We start from the raw sequence: 14,082 nt of genomic DNA, 5'->3' as shown, positions 1-14,082 counted from the left end.
GGGGTGACAGATGCCACAATTTTACCACAAGATTTTTTGGACAAACACTATATAAATCTTAGAATATATAGAAAAATGAAATGATGTCTGTCTGTCTGTTCTTTATGTACGGACCGATCTGCACCAAATTAGGCATGTGGATAAAACCATGTGCTTAGAAGGGTTTCAGACCATGTTTCAGCTCTCTGGGAAATAGCAAATATAGCGCCATCTCATGACCCATATTAGCCAGTAGAAGCTTGCAGGTCCGTCATTCTTAGCCTCACTGACAGACTGGACACAGTTCTACATCAGGGTTCCATAATAACCAAGACATTTTTCATTACTGCTATAGGGACACTGTACATGTCATTGATATGGGCGGCACTGTGGATATCACTGTTATGGGGGCACTGTGGATGTCACTGTTATGGGGGCACTGTGGATGTCACTGTTATGGGGGCACTGTGGATATCACTGTTATGGGGGGCACTGTGGATATCACTGTTATGGGGGGCAGGGGATGGCACTGTTATGGTAGTATTGTGGATATCACTGTTATGAGGGCACTGTGGATGTCACTGTTATGGGGGCACTGTGGATGTCACTGTTATGGGGGCACTGTGGATGTCACTGTTATGGGGGCACTGTGGATGTCACTGTTATGGGGGCACTGTGGATGTCACTGTTATGGGGGAACTGTGGATGTCACTGTTATGGGAGCACTGTACATGACAGTGTTATGGGGGGCACTGTGGATGTCACTGTTATGGGAACACTGTGGATATCACTGTACATTTTTATTTATTATCTATTTTATGCACTTATATAGCGCTACTATATTTTGCAGCGCTTTACAGACATTAGCATCACACTGCCCCCAATGGGGCTCACAATCTAAGTTCCCTATCAGTATGTCTTTGGAGTGTGAGAGGAAACCGCAAACACAGGGAGAACATACAAACTCCATGCAGATGTTGTCATTGGTCGGTTTCAAAACTAGGACCCCAGTCCTGCAAGGCACCAATGCTAACCACTGAGCTACTGTGCTACCCAGTTATTGTTGTGAGGGTACTGTAGATGACACTGTTATTGGGGGAAATGTGGATGTCACTGTTATGGGGGTGCTATAGGTGACACTGTTATGAGGGCACTGTGGATGTTACTGTTATAGGGGCACTGTAGATTACACTGTTATGGGGGCACTGTGGATGTCACTGTTATGGTGGTACTGTGGATGTCACAGTGTGTTACTGAACAGGCTGTTTGTTACCACCGGCTCCATAGCCATAGATGTCACTGTCACTTTGACATTACTGTTGCTGCTTTTGTGTTACACTGCTAGAGAGGAGTAGGATACAGCCTTAGGAGACCTCACAGTGTCAGACACAACTTTGCAGGGCAACTGGGGCACTTTCAATTTGGAGCAAATTGGATCTAATGGATGATCCAACTGAATTGGACCCAAAACAAATTTTGGGAAGTTAGCTCATCTCTTCTTTTGTGGTATTATTACATGTACAGTGGCATGCATGGTTCATTGACTCCTATTAAAAAAATAAAAAATAAAAAAACTATAATAACTTTGTCATTTTGTTCAGAAAAGAGCAGCTTACTATGCATTCCTATAGAGTAAAAAGGCCTGCTGACATTTACCGGCCCAGCATGTGCCTTATGGTGGGATGTACAGATCACAGATCGGGAGAATTTCCTGGCCTATATACACCCCACAGGTAGTACTGTATAACCTAGCCCTGCCTTGTAAATAATAACTCACAATGTATCCATTTTCCATAAAAAATACTTAACTTCATTTATCCATTATTTCCATATTTCCATTATTTGATTATATTATTCAATAATGTAATTCACTTTTGATTTGTAACGTACTTAAGTTAATTACATAAGATGGAAAGATCGTTCCTGATAATTTAATTCTCCCCTCAAGACTAGATTAGCATTTCAAACTCAGGGGAAGACTGTGTGAACTGTACTGAACAAACAGCCACGGCAAGGGGAGCATCAAGTATCAGTGAGGAAGGGAAGTACACGCGGGGCGAACGTTCAGCCGACTAATGCTGTTTAGTTAGGTAATTGTTCACATGAGGTTCTGCCACGTCTACTCCTCTCACATGAGTGAATTAGGAATGACACCCTGCAGTGGTCAATAGTAATGTCGCAGAAAGGGACGTATTTACAGCCGGCGCTGCCTCGTGACTAGGTCTCTATTCATCAGCTCATCACTGCCCATACTGCTTGTGAATCTACAATGACACAACATACCATATTCTTCACTTTATGAGACGCACCTTTTCCCCCAAAAAATAGCAGTGTCTTATAAAGCAAATACTAGTAAGGGCTTCCATTATGGAGTCAAGTAGCTAACCCTACATTTTAGTACTGGAGCCCAATTCTCCTTTATGTGTGTTTAACCCCTTCCCGACATCCGCTGTACATGTACTGTGAATGTTGGGTCTCTAAAGATGTCGCCCTCTGCAGAGCAGAGGGAGCGCCGTAGCCGTCAGGTGCCTGCTGTTTCATACAGCAGACACTCGTGGCTAATGTCCGCAATCAGTGGTAATGCCGACCGCGGACATTTAACTCCTTAGGCTACTTTCACACTGGCGTTTTAGTTTCCGTTTGTGAGATCCATTCAGGGATCTCACAAGCAGTCCAAAATGGATCAGTTTTGCCTTTAATGGATAAGGATCCGCTCAGAATGCATCACTTTGGCTCCATTCCGATTTGGAGGCGGACACCAAAACGCTGCTTGCAGCGTTTTGGTGTCCGTCTGACGAAACTGAGCCAAACGGATCCGTCCTGACACACAATGTAAGTCAATGGGGACGGATCCGTTTTCACTGACACAATATGGCACAATAGAAAACGGATCCGTCCCCCATTGACTTTCAATGGTGTTCAAGACGGATCAGTTTTGGCTATGTTAAAGATAATACAAACGGATCCGTTCTGAATGGATGCATGCGGTTGAATTATCTGAATGGATGCGTTTGTGCAGATCCATGACGGATCCGCACCAAACGAGAGTGTGAAAGTAGCCTTAGATGTCGTGGTAAAATGTGACCACAGCATCTGAGAGGGCTAAAACCCAGAGGCGCTCACTTCAGGGGAAGGAAAGCCTCCTCAGAGCGGAGAGCGGGGAAGGCGTTCATTCATAGTAATGAGTCTGAACTAGGCTTCCAGGCTCATTATTTGTATATTACAGTTAAAGCTAGCAGGTGGCAGCACTGAACTGTAATATAGTGATTTATGTATAGAATAATGGGCACATTCCATTATTCTATACAAATTGCAACCTGATGATTGCAAGTTGGGGTCCAATTATGGACCTAACAAAAAGTAAAAAAATAAATAAAAAACATTTTGAAAAATATATAAAAAAAAATATAAAAATTCTAATCACCCCCTTTCCCCAAAATCAAAACAAATAAACAATAAAAAAAATAACCCCATGGGCATCATCACGTGTGAAAACGCCTGTACTATTAAAATATAAAGAAACTTATTCCATACAGTGAATGGCGTAATGAAAAAAAATGAATAAAAAGTTATCAAAAAGTGACTAAAATGGTCCAAAAATTACAGATTGTGCTGCAAATAAATTAGCCCTTACACATCTCTGTAGACATAACTATAAAAAAAAGTTATGAGGGTCAAAATACGTCAATGGCAAGAAAAAATTTATTTTTTTAAAAGTTTTTATTTTATTTCAGTATTAAAACGCAAGAAAAACTATACAAATGTGGTATTGTCGTAATTGTACTGACCTGGAGAATGAAGAGCACAAGCCCGTTTTCCAGCATAGTGAACGCCGTAAAAAAAAAACTCCATAAAACTTTGGTGGAATTGTGTTTTTTTTCCCAATTCCACCTCATTTGGAACTTTTTCCCTGCTTCCCACTACATTGTGTGTAATATTAAATGGCTGCATTAGAAAGTACAACTTGTTCCACAAAAAAAAGCCCTAATACAGCTATATGAATAGAAAAAAAAAAAAAAAAGCTATGGCTCTGAGAAGGCAGGGAGCGAAAAACTAAAACGTGAAAACTGAAGATCACTGCGTCAGGAAAGGATTAATTTATATTAATGCAAATTCTAATAGCCCCAAAGATAAGTCCCCACTCATCGTGGTGTCACTTCAATGAAAAACATTGCTTCCATCCCATGGAATATTATCTCAAAAATGATCTGTTAAATTGATACATGGGAATTTCTATTTCTTTATTTTATTTTTTTATATGTTGTGATCCCCATAAGATCATACAAGACTTTGGGGGCATTGTAACATTCCATTTTTCTTTATTGCTGATTTCTCCTGTAACTAGGTCTGATATATTGGCTCCATTTATAAGGGCTCATGAACACAAACTTATTTTTTGTCCATGTCCATTTAATTTTTTGCAGCCAGTATGCGGAAACCTTCACTTTAATGGGGACGCAAAAAAACGGAAATGACTTTATGCGCGTTCTGTGTCCGTATGTCTGCGAATTACAGACAAGGATAGGACAGTTCTATTATGGGCTGCCTGTTCCGTTCTGCAAAATGCGCAACACAGACGCCGGTATTCATGGTCGTGTGCATGAGCCCTTAGGGTAAAACAGCCTCCAGAGCCTCACTGCAGAGGTGATCTAGGTCTGTTAAGACCGAGCAGCTCCCGGTGTAACCTGGCACCCGGCAATCACATAATCGCTGGGAACTGAGCAGGAAGCTGCATCGCTGCTGCCTGATCTGTATAGACAGCACTCACTGACCAGCGTCTATACAGACATGGAGAAGGTAGGGACGATAAAATATCTCTGCTTTCAATGTGAGAAGCCCTTGCAGCCGCTAACTCTAAAAGGATGTTCAAAAATGCCCATACAGAGTTAAAAGTGTTTTCCATTGATGACCTACAGTAGTTGAATGGGATCTGCAGTAAGTCGGCCCAGCCACTACACGCTGGATGGAGCTTTCTGCTTCCTTCTCCATGAACTGTGCTGTTTCTTGCGCACAAAAAGCAGAAAAGCACGAAAGCAGAGGACTGGTGGTGAAAGCAGAGGACCAGTGGTGAAAGCAGAGGACCGGTGGTGAAAGCATAGGACTGGTGGTGAAAGCAGAGGCCCGGTGGTGAAAGCAGAGGACCGATGGTGAAAGCAGAGGACCGATGGTGAAAGCAGAGGACCGATGGTGAAAGCAGAGGAGCAGTGGTGAAACCAGAGGCCCAGTGGTGAAATCAGAGGACCAGTGGTGAAAGCAGAGCACTGGTGGTGAAAGCAGAGGGCCGGTGGTGAAAGCAGAGGACCAGTGGTGAAAGCAGAGGACCAGTGGTGAAAGCAGAGGACCAGTGGTGAAAGCAGAGGACCAGTGGTGAAAGCAGAGGCCCGGTGGTGAAAGCAGAGGAGCAGTGGTGAAACCAGAGGCCCAGTGGTGAAATCAGAGGACCGGTGGTGAAAGCAGAGCACTGGTGGAGAAAGCAGGGGAGCTGGTGGTGAAAGCAGAGGACCAGTGGTGAAAGCAGAGGCCTAGGGGTGAAAGCAGAGGACCAGTGGTGAAAGCAGAGGACCAGTGGTGAAAGCAGAGGCCCGGTGATGAAAGCAGAGGACTGGTGGTGAAAGCAGAGGCCCAGTGGTGAAAGCAAAAAACTAGTGGTGAAAGCAGAGCACTGGTGGTGAAAGCAGAGGACCGGTGGTGAAAGCAGAGGACTGGTGGTGAAAGCATTATATATTATTTAAGAGGTGCGGCTTTTGTATGCAGTATTTCTTGCTCTTCTTTGTTTCAAGAAAACAGAGGACTAGTGGTGAAAGCAGAGAACTAGTGGTGAAAGCAGAGGACTAGTGGGGAAAGAAGAGGACTAGTGGTGAAAGCAGAGGACCAGTGGTGAAAGCAGTGGACCGGTGGTGAAATCAGAGGACCGGTGGTGAAAGCAGAGGACCAGTGGTGAAAGCAGAGGACTGGTGGTGAAAGCAGAGGACCGGTGGTGAAAGCAGAGGACCGGTGGTGAAAGCAGAGGACCAGTGGTGAAAGCAGAGGACTGGTGGTGAAAGCAGAGGACTGGTGGTGAAAGCAGAGGACCAGTGGTGAAAGCAGAGGACCAGTGGTGGTTCCAGGTGTCAGATAGGTCATCAATAGACTGTAAAACCCTTTAAATGTGGCCTGCCTGGACATATAAAGTGGGTGGTCCACAACTGGTTAAGTAATGCAGCATTCACATAGCAATCATTACACAAACACATGAAAACAATATTCACATGCAGCATTGGCTCCTATGGTTGTTTTTTTTTGTTTTTGTTTTTTTAAATGGTCAGAACTGCATAACAAAAAAAAGCATACTTACCGCAACTTACCCCCACTGCTCCAATTTGTACATCTACCAGGCCAATCTCTGCTTTCTGGCCCCTTTTAACACACAGAAAATCCCCACTCAGTCAGTCCCAGGCTGAGAAGGGTCACCACATCAGATTCCTGTGTCGAGACCAGGAATCACTGGCTGAAACAGGTCACCACTATGGCCTGTAACTGGCTGATTGGGCCTGTCATCCCAGGACTAGCACGTGAAGTGCAGCGGCAGTGGAGCGGAGAGGGCGAGTATGGCTTAGCTTTTATTTTTAACACTTTGTAGTCCTTATATGAAGCAGATTAATTGCCCAGAAAAGCTCTTTAATGTATTAAGCCATTGAAAATCTGACAGCAGTTGTCACTCCTGTTCAGTTATAAAATAGCAGTCATACATGTCAGTACTCAACTTGTAAAAGGATCATTAATGAAACATGACATGAGCACACAATATCATGATAAAATATGAAGACGCTAGAAGACTGGTGAGATCAATAATCATTACACTGCTGTAAAGCACATGCAATGTCTCTTCAGTAATAAAACAACTGCAATATACCTTGGCCAAATGTGAATTGATCCATTTGGTGAAAGTTCTCTTTTGAACTGCTTCTTGCTCATCTGTAAAAAAAAGAAAAGAAAAGAAATTATTTAAATTAAAATGTCGGAGGCTGTGACATTATTCAATCAAATTTACTGCTTAGGACTATCTAGATATGTAAGGATGAATCAAAAGTCTCCAACGTCTACCAGGGCACTGCTCAATCATGCACAAGGCTGTGCGGTAACACACTGAGGGGGTCATTTATTAATACCGACGTTCTAGATGCAGGTCTTAAAGGGGTTCTCCGAGAATTAAGAAAATAAAAATACTTAATTACTTTATTATGAATATATTCTCAAATACCTTTCATTAGTTATAATGGCTTGTTTTGTCTAGGGAGCAATTATCAGGAGAAATAAAATGGCCGCAGTCCTATTAGTACACCAAAAACCTGTCCTAATCACACAGGAGGACAAGTTACTTCACCAACACTGAGGTAAAGAGCTGCCTCCTCTCTGCTCTGCTTGTCAGGGATTATGATCCTGAGTACAGATAAGATCTTCTGCTGAATCTCTGTGGGAATGGAGTTCAGGAGGAAACATGAGAGTACAGAGAGAAGGTGGGGGTGTGGATAATAAGCAGCAGCACTTGTATGCAGTCTCCATTACCACAGATCCACATTATCACAGTCTATCCTGTCTGTCCTCTATGTGCTTCATGTCTCCTCATGAACTCCATTCCTACAGAGATTCAGCTGAGGACCTTACCATCTGTATTCAGGACCATAATCTCTGACAAGTAGGAGAAGAGAATGAGGCAGCTCTTTAGCTCAGTGTCCTGAAGTAACTTGTCCTGCTGTGTGATTTGGGAGGTGTGAGGTTTTTTGTGTACTAATAGGACAGCAGCCATTTTATTTCTCCTAATGATTGCTCCCCAGAAAAAACTAGCCATTATAGCTAATGAAAGGTATTTGGGAATATATTTATAATGTAATTTGTAATATTTAATTATTTTTATTTTCTTAATTCCCAGAGAACCCCTTTAATAACCCCTGCGCTGGCGGCGAATCCGCCAAAGATATGTAGAGGCACCAGCTACCTTGCTGGCATAGATTTAGAACATTTTCTATGCCGTTTTTGACCTGGTGTGAGCAGGTAAAAGTCGCAGATTGCGGCGCAAAGAACCTTTGTGCTGCCATCTCCGACAGATATAAGCCAGAAAACTGGTATATATAACCTAGTAAATGACCCCCTGAGTTCTTGCAGCTTCATGAGCCCTAGACAAGATATCAGGCCTACAGTATAAAAAGCCCTTTTACATTAGAGGGAACCCTGTCACCAATATAAGCACAATCACGGGGAAAAGCTTTCACAATACAATAACACATGTACAGAAAAACATTCAAATTCCCATAAAATACACATTTTATTAGGCATAAAACATTAAAAACATACATATAAGGAAAGGCTCTGTTAATAAATATGGCCTTCAGGCACTCGGACAGCATGACACACAACCTCCTGACAAGGTAATACGCGAAACACGTGTCGAGGTGTCGAGAAGCTCTAAACCACAGGTGAGCTAGTATATTGTACTGCGATAACTTATTATATGTTACTAACAAAAAGATAATAGCACATAATTATTAGGATATAGTATGTTATCTGTTATGCCGTCCGAGCACCTGTAGAACATATTTATTAACAGATCTTACCTTATATGTATGTTTTTAATGGTTTATTCCTCAAAACCTATAGGTAACAGTGAGAGCATTGCAAACATAAGCAGAATGATGTGCTGGATGCATGACAAGAGAAATCGAGGTCTTATGTTATGTCCATGACCGTGTCAAAGCAACAACAGGGGCAGTGATAGGGCAGTGTCTATGTAACTAGCTGGAAGATAGAAGATCCTTCTATCTTCATTCAGCAGGACCTGCGCTGACGTCACCACGCTCACCATACTCACCACGTGGTGAGCGCGATTATGTCATCAAAGGTCCTTTTGCAGGTCCTGAAAGACGAAGAAAGACAATGCCGACTGCGCAAACAAGTGGATGAGGTGAGTTAATTTTTATTTATTTCTTTAACCCCTCAAGGCACATTCTAGTAAGCATTCTGTATTCAGAATGATATTATTTTCCCTTATAACCATGTTATAAGGGAAAATAATACAGCGATTAGACTTTAATGGGGTTGCTCATTCCTATCATCTCCTAGCAACCACGTGTGAAAATCGCACCGCATCCGCACTATGGGGCCTGCGTTGCGTTAAAAATCGCAGAATATAAAACATGCTGCGATTTTCACGCAACGCACAAGTGATGTGTTAAAATCACCGCTCATCTGCACAGCCCCATAGAAATGAATGGGTCCGGATTCAGTGCGGGTGCAATGCGTTCACCTCACACATCGCATCCGCGCAGAAAACTCGCCCGTGGCCATACTCACCATGACTCGTCACTCCATTTCCTCCACCTGTCTCTGACGTGTGCAGCCTATCACCGCCGCCGTATGAACGACAGGTGACTTCTGCACACAGGGACTGGCTGGGAGATTGATTTTCTCTATGATAACCCCTTTAATACAGCATAGGATTCTCTAAGAGGCAGAGGCAGTTTTCAGACCAGCTTCCTTACCGCACTGGAGCATTCTCCTTATAAAATATGAATGACTTCTGCAAGCAAATGGCGTCCTAAATAATTGATCCATGATCCTTGTGCCTCAAACCTTTTCCTTTACATTCCTCGTGGTTTTTACCTACAGTATAGCCCCACCTCCTCTAAATGTACATAGCACAAGCTAGAGCCACTGGGGGTCCGACTGAGGAGAGCAGGCCCACCACTGTACTGCTACATAGCCTCTTGCCTAGGACTGTGCCTCAGACCGCTCTGCTCTGAAGTCCCTGGCAGTGTCCTGCCGACGTGCCCTTGACTCGGACCCCAGGAACACAAGCTCCCACAGTGGCAGGCAGCAGCCAGGCGCTACAAGATTATTGAATATGGGGGTCTCTGCAAGTCCCTGGGAAAAGAGGATGCTGGCTGGCATCGCACTGTACCTAGAAGTAAAATCCAGGTCACTAGTACTGTACACCACTTTGTCACTAATTTTCTGTTTAGAATCTGCCACATCTGAACATACCCTGACTCTGCGCACCCATCACATGACCAGGACATCTTTTTTTAATTTACAATGAATGATTCTATTGAATGACAGCAAGAAGAGATCTTAAAAACCATGAGGAATTGATGCAGAAAGTTTATTACAGTCACGTTTCGTGATATTTTACAATAAATAGCCTTTAACCACTTCAGCCCCCCTAGCTTAAACACCCTTAATGACCAGGCCACTTTTTACACTTCTGACCTACTCTACTTTCACGGTTTATTGCTCGGTCATGCAACTTACCACCCAAATGAATTTTACCTCCTTTTCTTCTCACTAAGGCTACTTTCACACTAGCGTTGTTTTAATCCGGCGTTCAATTCCGACACCGGAACTGCCCGCCGGATCCGGAAAAACGTGTGAAAACGGATTACATTTGAATCCTGATCAGGATTTTGATCACAATGAAAAAATGCATTGGAAAAAACGGATCCGCCATTTATGGACTTTAACTTTTTTTTCACATTTTTCGGGTTTAACATGCAAAAGCCTGATCCGTTTTGACTGAACACACAGTGCCAGATCCGGCGTTAATGCAAGTCAATGGGAAAAAGGCCTGATCCGGCGTTCAGTCAAAGTGTTCAGGCTTTTTGGCCGGAGGTAAAAATACTGCATGCTACGTTTTTCTGAAAAGCCTGATCAGTCAAAAAGACTGAACTGAAGACATCCTGATGCATCCTGAAGGACTGACTCTCTATTCAGAATGCATGGGGATAAAACTGATCAGTTCTTTTCCGGATTTGAGACCCTAGGACGGAACTCAACGCCGGAAAAGAAAAACGCTAGTGTGAAAGTACCCTAATAGAGCTTTCATTTGGTGGTATTTCAGTGCTGCTGACATTTTTACTTTTTTTGTTATTAATTGAAATTTAACTAAATTTTTGCCAAAAAATGACATTTTTCACTTTCAGTTGTAAATTTTTTTTTAAAAACAACATCCATATATAAATTCTCAAAATTTATTGTTCTACATGTCTTTGATAAAAAAAAAATGTTTGGGTAAAAAAAAAAAAAATGGTTTGGGTAAAAGTTATAGCGTTTACAAACTATGGTACAAAAATGTGAATTTCCGCTTTTTGAAGCAGCTCTGACTTTCTGAGCACCTGTCATGTTTCCTGAGGTTCTACAATGGCCAGACATTACAAACACCCCACAAATTACCCCATTTCGGAAAGTAGACACCCTAAGGTATTTGTTGATGGGCATAGTGAGTTCATAGAACTTTTTATTTTTTGTCACAAGTTAGCGAAAAATGATGATTTTTTTTTCCTTACAAATAAACATCTCGGTCAAATGCCAACTTTGTATACAAAAAGTTGTCTTTTGCCGAGAAGACACCCCAAAGTATTTCGTGATGGGCATAGTGAGTTCATGGAAGTTTTAATTTTTTGTCACAAGTTGGTGGAATATGAGACTTTGTAAGAAAAAAAAAAATCATCATTTTCCGCTAACTTGTGACAAAAGATAAAAATTCTAGGAGCTCGCCATGCCCCTCACGGAATACCTTGGGGTGTCTTCTTTCCAAAATGGGGTCACTTGTGGGGTAGTTATACTGCCCTGGCATTTTAGGGGCCCTAATGTCACGACCGCTATCCCAGCAGCAGTCGTGTCGCACCAGACGGAGGGGAAGGGGGACCCTTATCTACGGAAGGGAATAGTATGGCCACCCCTGACTAACCCTAAGCTAGCACCTGTCTGCCCTGATACCCTAGACGGGTGTGAACCCGTGCGGCGAGCAGGATGCCTAAACCCTCAATCACCCTAACAAGCCTAGAGTCGGGAAAGGACGATGGGAGCACTAGTCACCATCACTCATGTCTAGGAGAACAGCAGGGGAAGACAGCAACAAACAAACTATAGCAGAGATAGACTTATCCAGTCACGAGCAGAGAAGGCGATCCCAATCACGACAGTCCACGCCGGACAAGAGCTCCACAGCAACACCATCAAACGATCTCCTTCAAAGGTCAGAATAGAACTGGAAGTAAGGACTATATCTGGCAATGACTGCAAGTGAAAGTGAAACTAATATAGTAGCTGGGAGTGGCAGACAGGACTCACCTGAGGAGGATGCCTACAAACTCCCAGTCAGGACAAAAAGGTTCACAAGGCAAAACCCAGATGACATACCCTGAACCACGGAGCAAACTCACAAGCTATCGCGAGTAGCAAGTCGCTGCGACCTTCTCCTCCCAGACCTGTCTGGATCAGTCACAGTCGTGACACCTAATGCGTGAGAAGCAGTTTGAAATCAAAATCTGTAAAAAAAAGGCCCTGTGAAATCCGAAAGGTGCTCTTTGGAATGTGGGCCCCTTTGCCCACCTAGGCTGCAAAAAAGTGTCACACATCTGGTATCGCCGTACTCAGGAGAAGTAGGGCAATGTGTTTTGGGGTGTCTTTTTACATATACCCATGCTGGGTGAGAGAAATATCTCGGCAAAAGACAACTTTTCCCATTTTTTTATACAAAGTTGGCATTTGACCAAGATATTTATCTCACCCAGCATGGGTATATGTAAAATGACACCCCAAAACACATTGCCCAACTTCTCCTGAGTACGGCAATACCAGATGTGTGACACTTTTTTGCAGCCTAGATGCGCAAAGGGGCCGAAATTCCTTTTATGAGGGCATTTTTAGACATTTGGATCCCAGACTTCTTCTCAAGCTTTAGGGCCCCTAAAATGCCAGGGCAGTATAAATACCCCACATGTGACCCCATTTTGGAAAGAAGACACCCCAAGGTATTCAATGAGGGGTATGGCGAGTTCATAGAAATTTAATTTTTTTGACACAAGTTAGCGGAAATTGTTTTTTTTTTTTTTTTTTTTTTCTCACAAAGTCTCCCTTTCCGCTAACTTGGGACAAAAATTTCAATCTTTCATGGACTCAATATGCCCCTCACGGAATACCTTGGGGTGTCTTCTTTCCGAAATGGGGTCACATGTGGGGTATTTATACTACCCTGGCATTTTAGGGGCCCTAAAGCGTGAGAAGAAGTCTGGAATATAAATGTTTAAAAAATTTTACGCATTTGGATTCCGTGAGGGGTATGGTGAGTTCATGTGAGATTTTATTTTCTGACACAAGTTAGTGGAATATGAGACTTTGTAAGAAAAAAATATATATATATTTCCGCTAACTTGGGCCAAAAAAATGTCTGAATGGAGCCTTACATGGGGGTGATCAATGACAGGGGGGTGATCAGGGAGTGTATATGGGGTTATCACCCCCCTGTCATAGATTACCCCCCTGTTGATACATGGATCGGATCCGCAAAACACATACGGACGTCTGAATGGAGCCTTACGGGGGGTGATCAATGACAGGGGGGTGATCAGGGAGTCTATATGGGGTGATCACCCACTGTCATTGATCACCCCCCTGTAAGGCTCCATTCAGATGTCCGTATGTGTTTTGCGGATCCGATCCATGTATCCGTGGATCCATAAAAAACATACGGACGTCTGAATGGAGCCTTACAGGGGGGTGATCAATGACAGGGGGGTGATCAATGACAGGGGGGTGATCAGGGAGTCTATATGGGGTGATCACCCCCCTGTCATTGATCACTCCCCTGTAAGACTCCATTCAGACGTCCGTATGTGTTTTGCGGATCCGATCCATGTATCCGTGGATCCGTAAAAAACATACGGACGTCTGAATGGAGCCTTACAGGGGGGTGATCAATGACAGGGGGGTGATCAATGAGAGGTAGGTGATCAGGGAGTCTATATGGGGTGCTCACCCCCCTGTCATTGATCACCCCCCTGTAAGGCTCTATTCAGACATCCGTATGTGTTTTGAAGATCTGATCCATGTATCCGTGGATCTGTAAAAAACATACGGACGTCTGAATGGAGCCTTACAGGGCGGTGATCAATGACAGGGGGGTGATCAGGGAGTCTATATGGGGTGATCACCCCCCTGTAAGGCTCCATTCAGACGTCTGTATGTGTTTTGCGGATCCGATCCATGTATCCGTGGATCCGTAAAAAACATACTGACATCTGAATGGAGCCTTACAGGGAAGTGATCAATGACAGGGGGGTGATCAGGGAG

The 14,082-nt window shown here is 43.4% G+C and overlaps 1 protein-coding gene across 4 annotated transcripts in view; it reads right to left on the bottom strand.

Moving 5' to 3' along the window:
* The window catches only part of SYNE1 (spectrin repeat containing nuclear envelope protein 1), a 413,129-nt gene that overhangs the window by 395,605 nt on the left and 3,442 nt on the right, over positions 1-14,082 (bottom strand). For all 4 annotated transcript variants that reach the window (XM_040429494.1, XM_040429495.1, XM_040429497.1 and 1 more), the window contains exon 2: positions 6,872-6,933. In XM_040429494.1, coding sequence (XP_040285428.1) covers positions 6,872-6,933 — 62 coding nt within the window. The remainder of the gene's footprint in view (positions 1-6,871; positions 6,934-14,082) is intronic.

The sequence above is a fragment of the Bufo bufo genome, chromosome 4 (assembly GCF_905171765.1).
Source record: "Bufo bufo chromosome 4, aBufBuf1.1, whole genome shotgun sequence".
NCBI lineage: Eukaryota > Metazoa > Chordata > Amphibia > Anura > Bufonidae > Bufo > Bufo bufo.
Note: the sequence above shows the minus strand (reverse complement) of the source record. Positions and strands in the feature narration are given on the sequence as shown.